This window comes from Gasterosteus aculeatus, chromosome 6 (assembly GCF_964276395.1).
Source record: "Gasterosteus aculeatus chromosome 6, fGasAcu3.hap1.1, whole genome shotgun sequence".
Lineage (NCBI taxonomy): Eukaryota > Metazoa > Chordata > Actinopteri > Perciformes > Gasterosteidae > Gasterosteus > Gasterosteus aculeatus.
In genome coordinates, this window is record NC_135693.1 from 12,880,609 (window position 1) to 12,896,466 (window position 15,858).

Here is a 15,858-nt window from a genome sequence, read left to right on the forward strand (position 1 = left end):
TCTTTGCCCCCTCCACTGTCTCCCAGTTGAGTTTTGCTGCACAGCTTATTCATTTTGTCATTTGCCATAATTTATCAGTTCGGTCGATGGCAATCCAATTGGCATTGACTTAAATTCTGTGAACGACAAGCCCCGCAGCACAGAGAGTGAGATAGTGGGAGTAGACCAAAGTCTCTCTTACAAATGGCTATATATGCATGAGCCAACACAACAGCAAAAGGCACTTTGAGGCTAAGGCCTTTGCAAAAATGTTTTGTAGAGAGTATGAATCATTTCTTATGAAATATAAAACTATCAGGATGAGTTATATTGAGAATGGGAAATATTGCTTGGAATTGCTTTAGTAGTCAGTCTTTGGTTTTTAGCCACCCTTGCAACATGGCGGATGACCTTAGCCGGTCCGGCTTTGGGTTTCCACCACTTTATTTATACGGTTGGGCTGTGCAATACGGCCTAAATCCGCTATCACAATTTAGGTTGAGTCATATCTCGATTATTCTGTCATTATATCACAATGTAGAAATTGTTGCTGGTATTTCAATAAATGAATAGGCCACATGGGGAAGCCTGCACCACGATTGCAATGAAAGATGATACATCACCGTATATTATTGCCCACCACTAATTTAAGGCATTTCCATTCAACTCAAACATTGTTTAGAAGACCTGTAAAAACGATCATCCTGGTGACTCATTTTGGTTTAGTGATTTGATTTGATACCTCGATTCCCATCAGAATCTGCCAAAAGCTTTGTTTATTGCTCGGCAGAAAATGTTACCGCAAGCATCATAGCATAATTAATTAATCATAATGAATTGATTCCTTGTCCTGTTATGTTTTCTGTGTTTTCATTGTTTAAGTAGTTGTCAGATGAGTAGTTAGTTTATAAAGGCATTTATGGAAATATTGTAGTTAAATAGGTATGGCAAGTGTACAATAAGCATGAGTACATGCGTGTCCATCTGTTAACCATTTTCTGCAACAATACATTTTCTGGTTTATTTTTTTATTGTTTTTAATCTTTGATTTAGAGCTACATGTTTATAACATATTTCCTACCATGGCAACACATTCGCTGTGTTAGAGCAGCCCTGCTGGCTTTGTTTTTAAGGGCTTTGACCACATAAGAAACACAAGTCGTGCATAAGTGTTGAGGGAGGAGGAGGACGAAGGGATTAGAAGGAAAGCGAGGTGTCATCGGAGGAAAGCAACAGGGAGCCCTGCCATCAAGCTGCTTATTAATAGCTGGTATAAAATGACACACTGCTCTGTCACTGTGCAAGCAGACACAGTGTTACACATCTGAGCATGCATATATAATTACAGGCACAGCGTCCGGTGTTGGATTATCCGAATAATATTCCACTTCAGATTTTGTCACAAAAGAGTAGAGGGAGTGCAGCCAGAGTTCCTCAAACGAATGAACCGGATTTGAAACATTTACCAGAGCTGAAATACTGCCTAAAATAAAGGACCGTTCACACCATAGTAGAGCTGTAGTTCAATGTCCTCCTTTGTTCCATTTAATTGATCAGCATCCCACTGCTTTTGAATTTGCGGCACACGTGGGACCGTTTTAAGTCTCTGAAATGGTCTCAATTTCCCGTGAATGATTTTTCCTGCAGCCCTGCTTCAGGTCCGCAATAACTCCGAGGCCTTTTCACGGGATGACTCATCGTTGCTTCTCCTTCCTTTCCTCCATCTATTTAGCCATCCATTTGCCACCTGGGACCTTTATCGCTAAAGAGCCAATGACCCACACCTGTCTTTTCTGGCTACAGCCCAAGGTGCCCGTGTCTGTCTCACCGTCCCTCAAACTGTCCCGAAAAAGGAAAAAGGTCACGCGAGCAGACAGAGGAGTGATGTTTCACTTAGTCGGTCGTCCGGCCGTCTCCTTATTAGATCAAAGTCACCTGTGACTTACAAGGCCATGCGCGGTCTGGGTTAGAGAAGCGACTCGGCACATTCATTCTAAAAATACTCTTGTCCCTTTTATAAATAGGATTACAAAGTAAAAAGTCAAATTATTGTATTTCATAATTTGTTTCATGTTTTTCGGCCTGGTGGCATTGCCCTTGGACTGTGTCGTCAAGAAATCCCAAATCACTTTACGCTGTAGCTTTTAAAGCCTATTAGATAATGAAAATATTGCCTTCCGCGAGTGGCTGCAGTAATGTTGTTCTGTTTACTTTCTACAATATGTTATTTATGCTCGGCGGAAACCTCCGGCTGAGGAGTGACAGGGTAGTCAGAAATGAGATTGCTTTTAGAGCCGAATGCACATTAGGCTGCAGCCCCGAGACCGACCGACAGACACAGTTTGAGGCACAAAGTAACCAAGCAAATCAGTCGACAGGCAAACTAAGTGCTTGCTGATCCGGAGGATGCAAACATTGGGTTGTTTGTCATCTGCAGCCCCCTTTCGACTCCAAAACGACACTCCTGCTGTCTGGTTTCTGTCATGGCGACCCGGTGTGGTCTTGGGGAGGAGCGCTGGGTGACTCAGTGCTTCTGGAATGACGCACACCTAATGGATCAAGACTTGCAGTATCACATTGTTCCAGCCACATCTAACACCGCTGTCACTGCCAGACGCATTTGACTTTTCTAAAGCTATCCAAAAATACGATCCGGGACAGAGGACATTACCAAGATTGGAAAAAAACTTTTGTCTGGTGGCAATTCTGCTGATTTAAACAGGATCTTTGTTTTCCTACAGACGCAGATGTGCACCATTGTACGGCAGAAGAAAAGCTTCCTCTGTTTTATAAAAGTTTAAGTGAAAGTAATTAGCGCATTTCAACCGTGCCAATGTCATAGGTTGACGATACAGTTCAGTGTTTTTTACTTTACAGCTAATTGAGTTCAAGTTGCCTCAAATGCTTAAGGAACTTTTTTCACATACTGCCAAAGATCCATTTAACGACACAGCATGTTCTTTTTTCTAATGTAAAAAGGGAATCCTTATTTGATGTTGGTTAGAGGTTCCTTATTAAAAGCAAACTATAAACAAGCGTCTGCTACTAAATTATGACAAATCGACCCAGAAGCCCTGGAGGAAGGGAGCAAAATGCCTCCCAGCTTCTGACTGCTGCTCTCTAAACTCACTTTGTGCTCACAGCTCCCTGGAGCGGGTTTAGCATTAAGAGAATATCCCAGTGGGGGCTGATCAGGTTATTAACATTTTCTCGGTGCAGGCTTTATGGGCTGCGTGTCAATTGCTGCCTCCTCTTCTCAGTCTGTCTCACCATCTATACATCAGCGGGTGTGAGTCACGCGGGGAGGCTGGGAGTGAAAGGATTGCTGGAGGATGGGGGCTGACAGCATCCCTGCCGCTGCATTTTAGGGTGGACAGGTTATTAATGCAGCAGGTTATACTCCTGAAAAGTGAGCGAAGACAACAAAAAAAATCACCTGTCACATACGGTTCTATATTGATGGCAAAAATGTCCTGATGGTCTGTGCGCATCCTTAGAGGCGAATATTTGAGTTTCAGCCTTCCCTGTTCAGGCGGTGCTGCATTATACGCCTTATATTTTGACCCTTTTTGACCGTCCTTTGACTCCTGTGACAGTATGTGACCCGGCCGCTGTCATGGGCTCGGGTTCGTTATGAATATGCTGTTGTCACTCGTGTCGTGTTTACACTTCTAATTGAGAGAGTAGTCAGCACATTGGGGACTATCTGCTAAGCCACGTTTGAGATCCGTTTACCCCCAATGGGATTCTGTTTCCTGGGATGGAACAGCCACACCGTGTCCCCAAAACACATCACCTCCACCAGCGCTCTGAGATCATCAGAGGACAATCGCAGGTGATGTAAGAGGCACAGGAAGGAAGTGAGCGAGGACATTAATGGCATGAGAGAGCTGGTGAAAGTCAGATATGGGTAGAAAGGGCAAGAGCTTCTTGTGGGTAAATCGGAGTATAGACACGTTGTCTGCTTTGTGACTGATGCGCATATACGAAGCCGTGGCAAAGCGCTAATTAAATGTTTATTTTGGGCCTGTCTCTCCCTGTGGGCCTAAATTGCAACAGTACGGACTTCAAAGCCTCGACGCATGAAAGAAGCTTGTATGACTTTGCTCGCTTTCTCCTCTTGTCTCGTCTCTTCTTTACATGCGAACACGCAGGTGTGTTTGACTTCATGCACAACAGCATGCGCTTGCATGAGTAATGTGTACCGCACTGTTAGTCTGAATGAGTGCTAGATTGCCCCTTGTTGTTATTATTATGTGATAAACACATGGCAGCATCTAATGTTGAGGTCAGCGACAGTAGAGGTGAAGGACACAACAAATTACCTTTCAGGTTGAATCAATTGTAATAAATAAACAAATAAATTGTCTGCTTAACACACCTGCAACCAAGCGGAAAAGACAGGATCCGTTTCTTCGATTTACTTTATGTCTCTTCAATAATCCTGCAAACCAAAAGCAGGAGAGCACTCCGTCATGGGGCTACTTAGAGGAAGTAATGAAAGCATAAAACTCCCTCTGACAGAGGAACTGGAAGGTCCAGACCATTCAAGCCTCTGAAGACTGAATGATGGTTTGGTTTTGTGATCCTCTTTTATTACTTTGCTGCAGCTCTACGTGTCTCTCTGGCTTTGCATTTGTAGTAATTCCCAGAAGTGGAGTATCACCGCGGCAACATCGCAGCTCTTATTCACAGGAATGAGCTTTGTGCCCCCTGTCTGTCTCTGTTTTTGTTTCTCCCTGCCTCCATTATCCATGGGCGCTTTTATACTTCTATATACTTTTTCAAAGAGGTTGAAGATTCTGGCGAACCAAATCATAAAGCATCGCTGCCTTTGTGCTTTTTCTGGCGGCAGATTTCATTGAGGTCAAAACTCCCCGTGATACCTAGTAGTAGTAGTAGTATATTGATATTTTAGATTCTCTCAAGTTCCAAGTGAAACCAAAACTATCCTGATTAGAAACCTTTTTTTGTCATTTATGAATGTCCTCCCAATGAAAATGAAAGCGTTTTCAACATTTTCAAGTATCGGACACGGAGGGTTATGACTGAAATGATGATGATGATGTTCTGTTGGTAATGGCGGATGAGCAGAAAATGCCAACATGTTGTTCTGGAGAGTATGAGCCGACTTTGTCAGTTGTGAATTAGTATTAACTTGCGATGCCTTTTGGGTCATTTTGTATGAACTGAGAATTCAGGATTGGAATTAATTCCTCAACAAACCTTCAATGTATATTGATGTGCGTGTCAGTGCTGGTCAACAATCAATCAAACCAGCAGAAGAAAGGTGGAGCTGATGGACACTGGAGGAGCGTCAATGTCTCCCCAAAAAGGGTCAGGGCTCGGCCAGAAGGTTTGTTGACTTGATGTCCATTCAAAGTGTAAAATTGTGTTTAAATGAACCCAGGGAGAGTATTAATTATCAACTGAATGAATAACTGAATGGCTTGATAGGAATTGATAATGTTTACCCCAAAAGTCAAAGGAACAGAAAAACATTTGCAAAAACATTGCATTTTGAATATTGAGGGACATCAACTGGTTTCAGTCTGAATAGGCTGGTTCAGTGCAAGCAACTGCCAACAGGTTTAAACACCTTCGCCCACTCTTGCTGACGGGGGGGGGGGGGGGAGGTGTTGCGTTGAGGTCATTCGTGGCAGGTTCCAGGCATCCACCCACCTTATTGACTGAGCTGGACAGCTGTGCGTTTGGGTTTGATCTGTTGTGGTAGAGGGCGACCAGAGGAGAGATATACTGAGATGCCAACAAAAACAGAATACTAATAAAGCTCTTCCTGCTCTGCGGAGCGCAGTGTCTTCTTTCACCTTGCTCTGAGCAGGGTTTCTATACCTTATCGGGACCCACTACATCGACAGCGAGCAAAAAGTGGGCCTTTTTCACGGGTGATAAACTTCTCATTAACCTTCAGGAAATTAAACGAAACCTTGATTTAATTAGACGAAGATCATGTCACAGCCGCGTCTCCTCTGAGACGAAACCTATTCCAGGCAGGAGGGGGAGAGGGAGAGAGGGGGGGAGGGGGGATTTCAGAGAGGAAAGAGAAAACCGAATGTGGTGGGGCTTTGTTGTTTCATCATTTAGTTAGGTTGTCCGTCCATTTGCTCCATTGGGAGTGAAGATGACGTTTTTAATTCCATATCTGGCAGCGCTTGGCTGTCCCTCACGCTGCCAAATGCACAATGCTATTATTGGGAGAAGGATGAAAGTTTCTGCTGAATTGTGCAATATAAATCAGACAAAGTAATTGCTCCGCGTGTATTGTAATGGAAACGGCATCGTTGTGATAAAGTTTTGATATTATTAACCGTGGCAGGGATGATTTATGTTGTGATTAAAGGCACATAATGAAAGTGTGCAGCGCTGCCTGGACAACAGTGGAGGGACCTGAATACATTAGGACAAACAGACCTGCCACTTAAATGCAGCCTTTTAGCATTCACACAGCAAACTTCCCTTTCTCCCCTTATTTTTTATTCTTTAAATAGAGTGGTCGTTTCTCACTGCTGCTTAATGCTTAATGTCAGGCTGGCTATTGGTTGATTCATGGCACGATTACAGTCCTAACATCATTTAGATAAAAAAATGAAGCCACAAAATAAATTTGACAAAGCTGTTTATAAATTGCTGTAAATTGAAAATATTAAGCAGAAATAAATGTGTATAGATCATTATATTGACTTGTATTATCACTCAGACAGATATAGAGTATGAAAGTGGAGTTACACGTTATTCATTCAGACCATAAAATGTTATTTCTTTCGCTGTCAATCAAACACTGGCTCTCCTACATCGGTACAACCACTCTGACTGAGTTTGAATGAAACAGCTGTGGAGGGATTAATTAGTTAATATGGGCGCTGGTTTCAAATTAGTGTCCCTCAACTGCTCCCCAAGTTAGTTGTGAACAAACGCCAGAGAGAAACAGCCCCCCAAAATCGTAGATTTTTATTTCTATTGAAGTTTAATGAGATACAAGTGGAATAGGATAAAATGTTTTAAGGATTCTATCCGCTGGCCTCGGATAGAATCCTTAAAACATTTTATCCTATTTCACTTCATGCAGAGGTTCATGAATTACCAAAGGTAAGACATTTTTCAGCTGTGATGCATTTTACTGAACTCTATTCATACATTAGTAGCAATTTGTTCACAAGGAGTACCATGGTCACTTTTATTTTTATGTAATGTCGAAATTTAGTTTATTGTTATCAGTGATTTCCATCAAAAAGCTCAAAATCACAACACATCTCCTAAATAATCCAACTAGAATGATACATGCAGTGAAAAGTATACATTCAAATCATACAATGCAATACAAAATAGAGTTATTTGGCCATTTATGAAGCCAAAGATTGCATTTTGAGCAGTGAAAGACCGAAGTGAGCCTTGGTTCTGGATGCTCTACTTGTCATGTTCCCAGTTTTTTGGCTCAGGTGCAGCAGAAAGCAACACTACCCGGAGTCTGTGGTCTTATGTCACAGAGAGCCTCCACTGAACGCCCAGGTTAAATCTTTCATGAATGGCTAACTTAGCTGAACAGTTCTACTTCTATAAGAATAACGTAGTCCTCCACCAACAGCACGGTACACATGCATAGTGTCCATTGTGGAGACTCAGGGCAGCAGCTTTATATAAAGTCCCAATTGGATATTCTGCAGCAACCATTTCTAATCCTACGGGTTGGATGTCGGGTGGAGAATTAATAAGGAGGGATATGAGTTGAAGAATTTCTCCCCTCTTTTGCAGGCCGGTCACATGCATCCTCTCATCTTCTCTGCACTGGCTTAATCCCAGTCGGGGTCCTCCTTTCTGGCTTACACACAAATGCGCGCACACAAAAGACGACATACACACCAGAACGCACGCTCGCTCACAAAGGGGTGAAGGGACGCACACACATGCGCACACAAGTGCTGTGGCATTTAAGCTCTCGCTGTGCCTTTAGAGGACGTGCTCTAATATTTGCCGTCCCTCCACTCCTCCTTTTTCCTCTTCAGCTGTTCTGTCTCCCTCGCTCTCATTCTGTCTCCGCCACAAGCCAATCTCTGCCACCTCTCCGCGCCGCTCGTGTCCCGCAGGAGAGCTATTTCTAATTGTCGCTCATGCCTGAATCTCCTGCCATCATTACCTCCGCCGTTCTCATCTCATCTATCTCGTTCTCTCCATCTATTTGGTCCCACTGGCGTTCTCCTTGAACATTCAAGGTCGCGGTAACACTGTCGGTCCTCCTGGAAGGATGCCATTCCAGGACGCTGTGGAGGAGGCGAGACCTGCCCTTCTAGCATGCTATCGATCCCGCGCGGCCCTCCGTGTTAGGATCGTTTAATGCAGCAGTCACACTTCTCAAATTGTGGACGAGCAGCGAGAATATCCTCATTTTAGGAATTAATGATGAGACCAAAAACTCTTTTTTTCTTCTTCCATACAGGTTGTCCTGTCCCCCTGTAACAGATCCCCACAGGCGTCCTCCATCTCCCACAGACAGCTGCTCATTTCAGGAGCTGTCAGCCTGTCAGACCTGAGAGGCTTTCTTTCATAACGACCACCCCTCCCCACCCCCGCCCCCGTCAATCACTGTTTCTGTTGCCGAGGTACAATATATATGTGTGCATCTGTCGCATAATGGCCTTAACCCTCAATAAGGGTTAAAAGGAGCCATTTACGGCGCTGCAGCATCCTCGGTTGTTTTTTTGATTTATGATGATGTGTTTCTTTTCAGGGAAGAAAATAAAACATCACGAGGGGGAACTGATGGTTTATTTGCAATCATTTCTTGTCGTAGCTGTGAATGTCTATGTTTTGTTTTGGACAACCAACGTCTCCAGCTCAAGGCCGTTTTACAATCATCTTTGCGATGGTGAACTGTTATACATCACTGACTAAAGCAGTAATGATTTTAATTGTTCTATTCATTCACTAGGCTGTATGGTTTCATTTGTTTGTGAAGCATATTCCTTAAATGTCAATTGAATGAGGAGAATGTGGATAAATGGCATAAGAGGATTAATAATGGACGGGGTAACTTCTTTCTACTGATCCTCAAACGGTCTTTCCAGAGGCCGTCCCTGCGTGACCTTGGACTGTAACACAAAAGATGAAGAAGAGAGAGATGGCGGCTCTTGTAATATTGTGAGGATGACACATCTCATTACGGAAGAATCATTCATGTAGGAGCTCATTTTTCCCTGCGTCTTATTTGTCCATTTTTAGATCTTGTACCATTCCCCATTGGACACATGTAAATGACTGGGAGTCAAAAGTGAACTTGGATAATTAAAACCACTCTGACACACACCAATGCACAACTTGCCCAAAGCTTCCAGTCGGCCTGTTTTTCTCCTTTTCTCCTACCACATTTAATGAATTGTTTATATAAAGTCTGGGTATAATTGTCCCTGCACCGTTAACAGTCAAACATTAAAAATGCTTCTCTGTTTAATTTATAAACGTAGGGATATTTTGCTGCCTCCAAAGTAGAGGAGTGCTTTTTTAATAGAGGCGGCCAACAGCTTTGGAAAGTCTGTTCGGAGGGTCACCTTTCAGAAGACTTTCCAGCGTTCCTGGGACATGGTCTTCGATTAAAGTTGCCACAGCAACCCAGTCAAAAAACGGGTAATTGCTACGCTGTGGATCAACGTGGTATTCTCACGCTTTGGGGGAGGAAGCGTGACAATACCACGTTTTAGTTGCAACCAAGTCACGTGACTATCAACTTCCCCTCAGATAAAAAAGAGAAAATGTCTATTATCTGTGAAAAACACTATTTTAAGAAAGCATCAGCATTTGTATGCATTTCGATGACATTTCTAGCTAGTTATATTATTATTATTATTATTATTATTATATATAGTTCTATTTTCATAGTCTTCTATCAGAGAATGTAGAAGACCTTCCGTTTAATAGTTTCTAGTGACGTAGTTGCAAGGCAATGTAAACGAATGGGCCGAAATAAAACGTAGTATCGTCACGATTTTGGGGGTAAAGTGTGAGAATACCACGTTCCACCACGGAGCTATTACACGTTTTGCTGTGTGACTGGGTTGGCCACAGACGCCATGTCTTTTAAATCAAGACATGCGGTTTTATTTTTTGAAATTGGTCAAAGGACGGGTAACTATATTTAGAAACAACACATTCCCATACTTTATGTACCAGTTAGCCCTTTCAATTGGTTCCATTTGTCTTTAACTCTCCTTTAAATGCTGCCGTCCATGTTTGGTCCTTCTTGTCCAACTGGTTGGAGCGCTCTCGTATGAATTGGTATGCCAGTGGTGCATCCGCTCTGTCGCACGGTAGGAATCAGTTGAGCTGCGTTATGCAGCGTGTGACTGGAATACAGAGCGTGTTATTCTGACACTGTCAGGTCAGTCCTACACTTTCGGAGCCTGTCTCGAGCCCCCTTCTGTTTGAAGCGGGAGGGAGGGTAGGGGGGATGCCTTCATGGTTTGATGTAGGTTTCATTTGTCGACATTTCCCCGGTCAGAGCTCACGCTCTCACCTACTGCAGTGACACGTGACTCCGTTTCCTTTTGCGTCTCAGTCGCCGTTGTTGTTAGACCCATTAGCAGCAAGGGTTCCTTACCAAAGCAAACACTCGGATGCAGATGTTCATGCTGCAGTGCAAACACAATCAAATGAGTGGATGGGTATCGAGTCTGTTTTCTGTTTCACTTATTTGAATTATTCTGGAAAAATATCTCAAATGTTCATTAATATATTGACTGCATCGTTTTTTCATTTGTTTGAAACTTGCAGATGTGCGCGTAGGGATTGAAGCGGAGATAGTGCACTAGTTCGACAGAGCTTTAGTTTGGCTGTGGAGCTCTGGAATCCTTCTTGGCTGAAGCATCAATCAGACATTTTGAAGCTTTCAGGCTAACCGAGGGAGCCAGATCCAGATTAATGAACAAGCTTATCCTGATGCCACACTCACTAATGGGCATCCCTGTCTCCCCACCGAGAAATCACACTTGTGTATTCTTGGGGAACCCAAAAGGATTCTTAGAAAGTAATTATTTAGTATTTGCCAGAATAAAAAAATGATGTGTTCTAGTTCTGATTTCCTCTCATTTTTCCACTCACTCCACATGCCTGCAAGTCTTCTAAGTGGACCTCTAGAAGCTCTGTAATAATAGCATATGCAGAACAGCTGCTTCATTAGCCCCAAGCGTTGTATTTGATTAATAATTTGTATTTTTTATTAATTGACAAATTAACTAAAATAGCTTCAGATTAAGGGAGACAGTCTGCTTTGAGTTACCATCCTTTTGACCTTGTAGGCCTGAATGTGAAGAGATCATTCAGCCCACAACCCCTGTCAGTGAGACTGGGCTCTCTCCTGCTAGACGGAGGGAGTCTTTAGACAGGATCCCTGTGGGACGTGGGAGTATTTTGTGGCACCTCACGCAATATATGAGCTTTCGAAATCGTTCATTTCAACTGCCAAATAAAGTGAGCGCGTCAGACTTGTTTGTTTATAGCCCACGTGTAACTTATTGCATGTTATTACACGTCAACAGTGTCATGTGAGCCCTGCCACATTTAGCCCATGTGCAATACGGGAACTTGAAACCTGCACGCACATCGGAGTGCACCGCACACGCACGCGCACGCACGCACGGACCGCGATACACACTACACTCCTCCACCTCAGTGTGGCTGCGAAGGTGCACACCGGCACAAAACAAACGGACAGATTGAGCTTTCCGCTTTAAATATAGAAGGGGGTAAGCCAATGAAAACCTACCCGGCTATTAACGAGAAAACGCAGACATCACGTCCGGATGCTGCTCCTCTGACATGACGCCGGCCCGTTTGTCGGCCGTGGCTCAGCCGTGTCGTCTTACCACACGCGAGACGCACCGTGTTAACGGCCCCAAGTCATTTACAACTACTGCAGATGCAGCCGCAGCTATACTCGCCAATCCTAATTTGAATTTCTCACTCTTGTTTTTGTAGGCGGAGGGAATGCCGCTACGGTTCGCGTAGATTGCGGGGTTGGAGGTCACTGCGAGTGGTGGGCGTAGCGAGAGCGTGCGAGGGGGGGAGAAAGTGTTGGGGGAGGGGACGGAGGGGCGGACCAGCTTTGGCAGCTGAATAACTGGGTCAGTTTAAGATGATGACGCTCCTCCTTATCTCCTCGGCTCATCGCTGTGTGTTCACAGTTCACTGCACAGCTTTTCAGCAACCAACCACTGCTCAGCTACACATCTCTGATCTTTCCCTCCGTCCTCGTTGTTCTCCCTTTTCCAACCCTCAGGACCTCGCTAGTAGCACGAGCAGTATGAGCACAGACCGGCTCCAAGGAGATGGCAGTGCATGCATCTATGTGCATCTGCAGATTACGTTTAAGGGTGATGCTTGAAATACACGTGAGCAAGTCTGACTGTATCAAGCTTCACAGAAAAAGACAGTTTTTGTTTGTATTTAAGTCAACTTATATCTTCTCTCTCTGCAGCACCTAGTAAAAACGTAAAAAAATGTAAATAAAATTGGCTTAACAGAACCAGGGATCCTATTTACTCCACGTATTCTTCTTCCTTTTCAAAAGCTAGAAGCTACATTGACCACGATGCAACATCAACCCCCTCTTTCTCACTCCACACCCCTCGATTTTTTTAATTTTCAAACTAGTCGTCTTCAGTCAGTTGGGCTTTGGCATTCACCCTGCTGAAAAATACTATTGTGTTTTAAGAATTTTTTACCTTTTTAATTATGAATCCCACTGCTCTTCTTGGTCAGACGTGAGCTGTGAGACCTTTTTCCCAACTCAACTTTTCCAGGTCAGGACCTTAATCAATCGTCACAACCTTTACCGGGGCAAGTGTGGTTTCCTAAAGCAAACAAGACACATTTTTACTACTGCATTGACAAGATAGATGGTTTGGATTATCTAATATTGACTGACTGCCTTCCTAATTAGAGTGATGGAGTGCTTTTCATTCTAAAGGCCTTATGTTATCATAGAGTTGCAGCTTGAGCCTTCTTCCCATCTCCTTTGTGTTGATCGTGCATGATCATTCTTACCGGACAGCCACGTGGCCAGGATTTCTATCCTGCCCCATTCAAGCAGCAAACAATTAAAAATGCATGGGGATCGTTTTTTTTTATTTTTTAACTTCAGTCACAGTGCTTACGATCAATCCAAAGAACCATCACATGACAGTAATCAAGGTCCCATCGTCAATAATGAATGGCACAATCAGCAGGGACGGTGGGCTCCTATTGTGAGGCGGCTGAATGGCATAAAAGATCCGTCTAGGGGAAGAACTATTATACAAGTCTGCGCTGGTCAGCTGTTGATGATCAAGATGATGATGATCATGATAACAGAAATGTAAAGCCAAATTGTTGTAAATTGATTTTTACAATTTTTTGATACACAGTGACTGCAGTGACTACTGCCTTGACTCTGCCTGTATTTGCTGACATGAGTGTGAACATTTATACAGTATATATATTTTAAATATTCTGCAACTCACAGGAGGTGATGTTTCTAATATTTCCTATTTTGTCTCTAACTGAATTCATTGTGGACACATTGATGATCACAGTTAGAATACTTTTGCTGCCCTATTCACAAAGTAATTCTCTTCTTTTTGTGACTTTCTCTCATTAGGTGGTGTTAGTCTTTGCGCTCAGCATCGGGGCCCTTGGAATATACTTCATTGACTCATCAGAGTAAGTATCAGTGGGCCAATTGTACCTATTTCTAAATAAAAGTGAGCTTTGCTTGTATGTGCTGCATGCATATGAATATTGGCCTACATACTGTATCTGGAGGATCGGTGCAGTTGAGTCCTTACTCATCTCCACACACTGCAGCCTCTGAAATCCTTGGATTCACTCCCCCACAAGCTGTGATGCGCGCGCGCGCACACACACACACACACACAAATAAGGATTTTTCAATGGGAGTTCTCTCTGTTTCCATGGTAACAGAGAAAGGCAGATACTGTATGTGTTGGGTAGTTGTTCTACGTGTGACTAAGTGAGTGTTTATGCATATCCCTGGCTGGCAGCCACCCAGAGACTGATTGCGGGTCTGGCATCTCTCCAATAACCACTGTCACTACTTTTACACCATCCAAACACAAACTTGCCCTTTGGGATAGTTTGTCATTTTACTGTAGTGATCTTCTGAGGTCTTAAATAATCTCTAAAAATAATTGAATCATGCTGTGACGAGATGCTCAGGTGAAAATAAACCGGGTCGGCTGAAGACATTTTAGATTTTGCCTATTTCATACTTTCACCAGTGACAGTCTACTCTATGTTCACTGTCATGTTCTTCTTTCTTTTGCCTTTGCCTTCCTTTAATTATTTTTTATCGTTCTCCACTATATTATAATCCACCTCCGACTACAGTTATCAGAAGCTTTTGTTCCATACGGTTCCTCTCATTTTTGAAGCACTATTCCCTCATTTAAAATCAGTGAATAGTGCAGAAAAATACAAATTGTTTGCAACGATGTAGAAATTGTTGTGTGTGCCTCTGGCAGTGCGACAACCAAATAAGTTTTCCCATGCTCAACACGCTAACGCTGTGTGCCTTTGACTTATCAGTATTTCATGCACCACTGGTTCAGCAAAATAAAGCCTCAAACTTGCTGTTGAGCCTGCAGTTATGGAATGTTGATTGCAAAAGGACCATAAGGACCATTTGTCGTCACTCGTCACTTTGTCTCTTGTCTGTTACTTGTTCGTTAGTGCACTTTATGCTTAATATTTTTCTTTTTAACTTTTCAATATTTAAATTTTTTTTAACTTTATTCCCTTGTTTTATACTAACCCATAGCCTTAGCCTTATTCTACTAACCCATTGCATTAGCATTTCATTCCACTTTATTTTATTACTTGTGCACTGTTGTCTTGTCTGTCTACTGTCGCGCACTAACCGCCAAGACAAATTCCTTGTATGTTTGACATATTTTGGCTAATAAATGTTTCCTGATTCCTGATAACATATTGACCTGGTACTGTATCTTTCTATTCCATCATATTCATCCCTCTGTCGGTTGTTGTACAGGATGTTATCCTCATGCAGTGGCAAGCTTTATTACAATATCTTTGAAATCCCGTGCCTGCGGGAACAAAGAGTCAAAAGTAGGGAGGGAGATGTAAAATAGACAAAATAATCTAATATCCAACTTGGACTGTGGTGGGATGTTATTTTTGGCATGATTCCAGCCACCCATGTGTACCTCAGGATAAAAACCTTCTCTTCCTCCTGTACTCCATTTGTTATCTGTACAGTATATGTCACTCTCCACAAGTCTTTTTTTTCACCAAAAATGGGAGTTGAGAAAAATGTCTTCTTATAAAAATGTAAAACAAAAGTCAGATGATGACTGAGGGTAAATCGCTTCATGCTGTTGTATTTAATGTATCCATATTCTTTTACATAGACACTCACCAGGAGAATGCTTATAATGCATCTGGAAGAAATGCCTTGAGCCCTAGAATGACTTCGATGTCATCAACATGCACTAGAAATACACAATGAAGTTTGACATTAGAAAGCTCACGGTCTGCAAAGGTGAACCGTGTCATTACGTCAAACCTGCGGGGTAAAAAGGAAGAACACTTAAAGTACAAAGCTGTTCATCAGAGTAGTATTTCCTTGTATCGTGTTCTCCAGTGAACTTTATGAGTGTGTTTCTATGTGAGTCTGTTTCCCTGAAGCATTGCCCTGATCTGTCCGTGCTCCCATTTAGCTGAGGCCTTCCCTCCGCCCTCATCATCCTGATTAGCTCAAGCTTGTCACTTGAGTGTGCACGTCCTCTCAGGAGGACTGCTGATCAACCCACAGCAGGTTGAGTCGTCTCAGGGGGCATTGACATCCCAAAGGGGGGC

General features: G+C 43.0%; 1 protein-coding gene across 8 annotated transcripts in view; it reads left to right on the forward strand.

The window, feature by feature from the left end:
- Positions 1-15,858, forward strand: part of kcnma1a (potassium large conductance calcium-activated channel, subfamily M, alpha member 1a) — a 107,706-nt gene that overhangs the window by 30,401 nt on the left and 61,447 nt on the right. For all 8 annotated transcript variants that reach the window (XM_078104472.1, XM_078104473.1, XM_078104469.1 and 5 more), the window contains exon 3: positions 13,622-13,683. In XM_078104472.1, the coding sequence (XP_077960598.1) occupies positions 13,622-13,683 (62 nt within the window). The remainder of the gene's footprint in view (positions 1-13,621; positions 13,684-15,858) is intronic.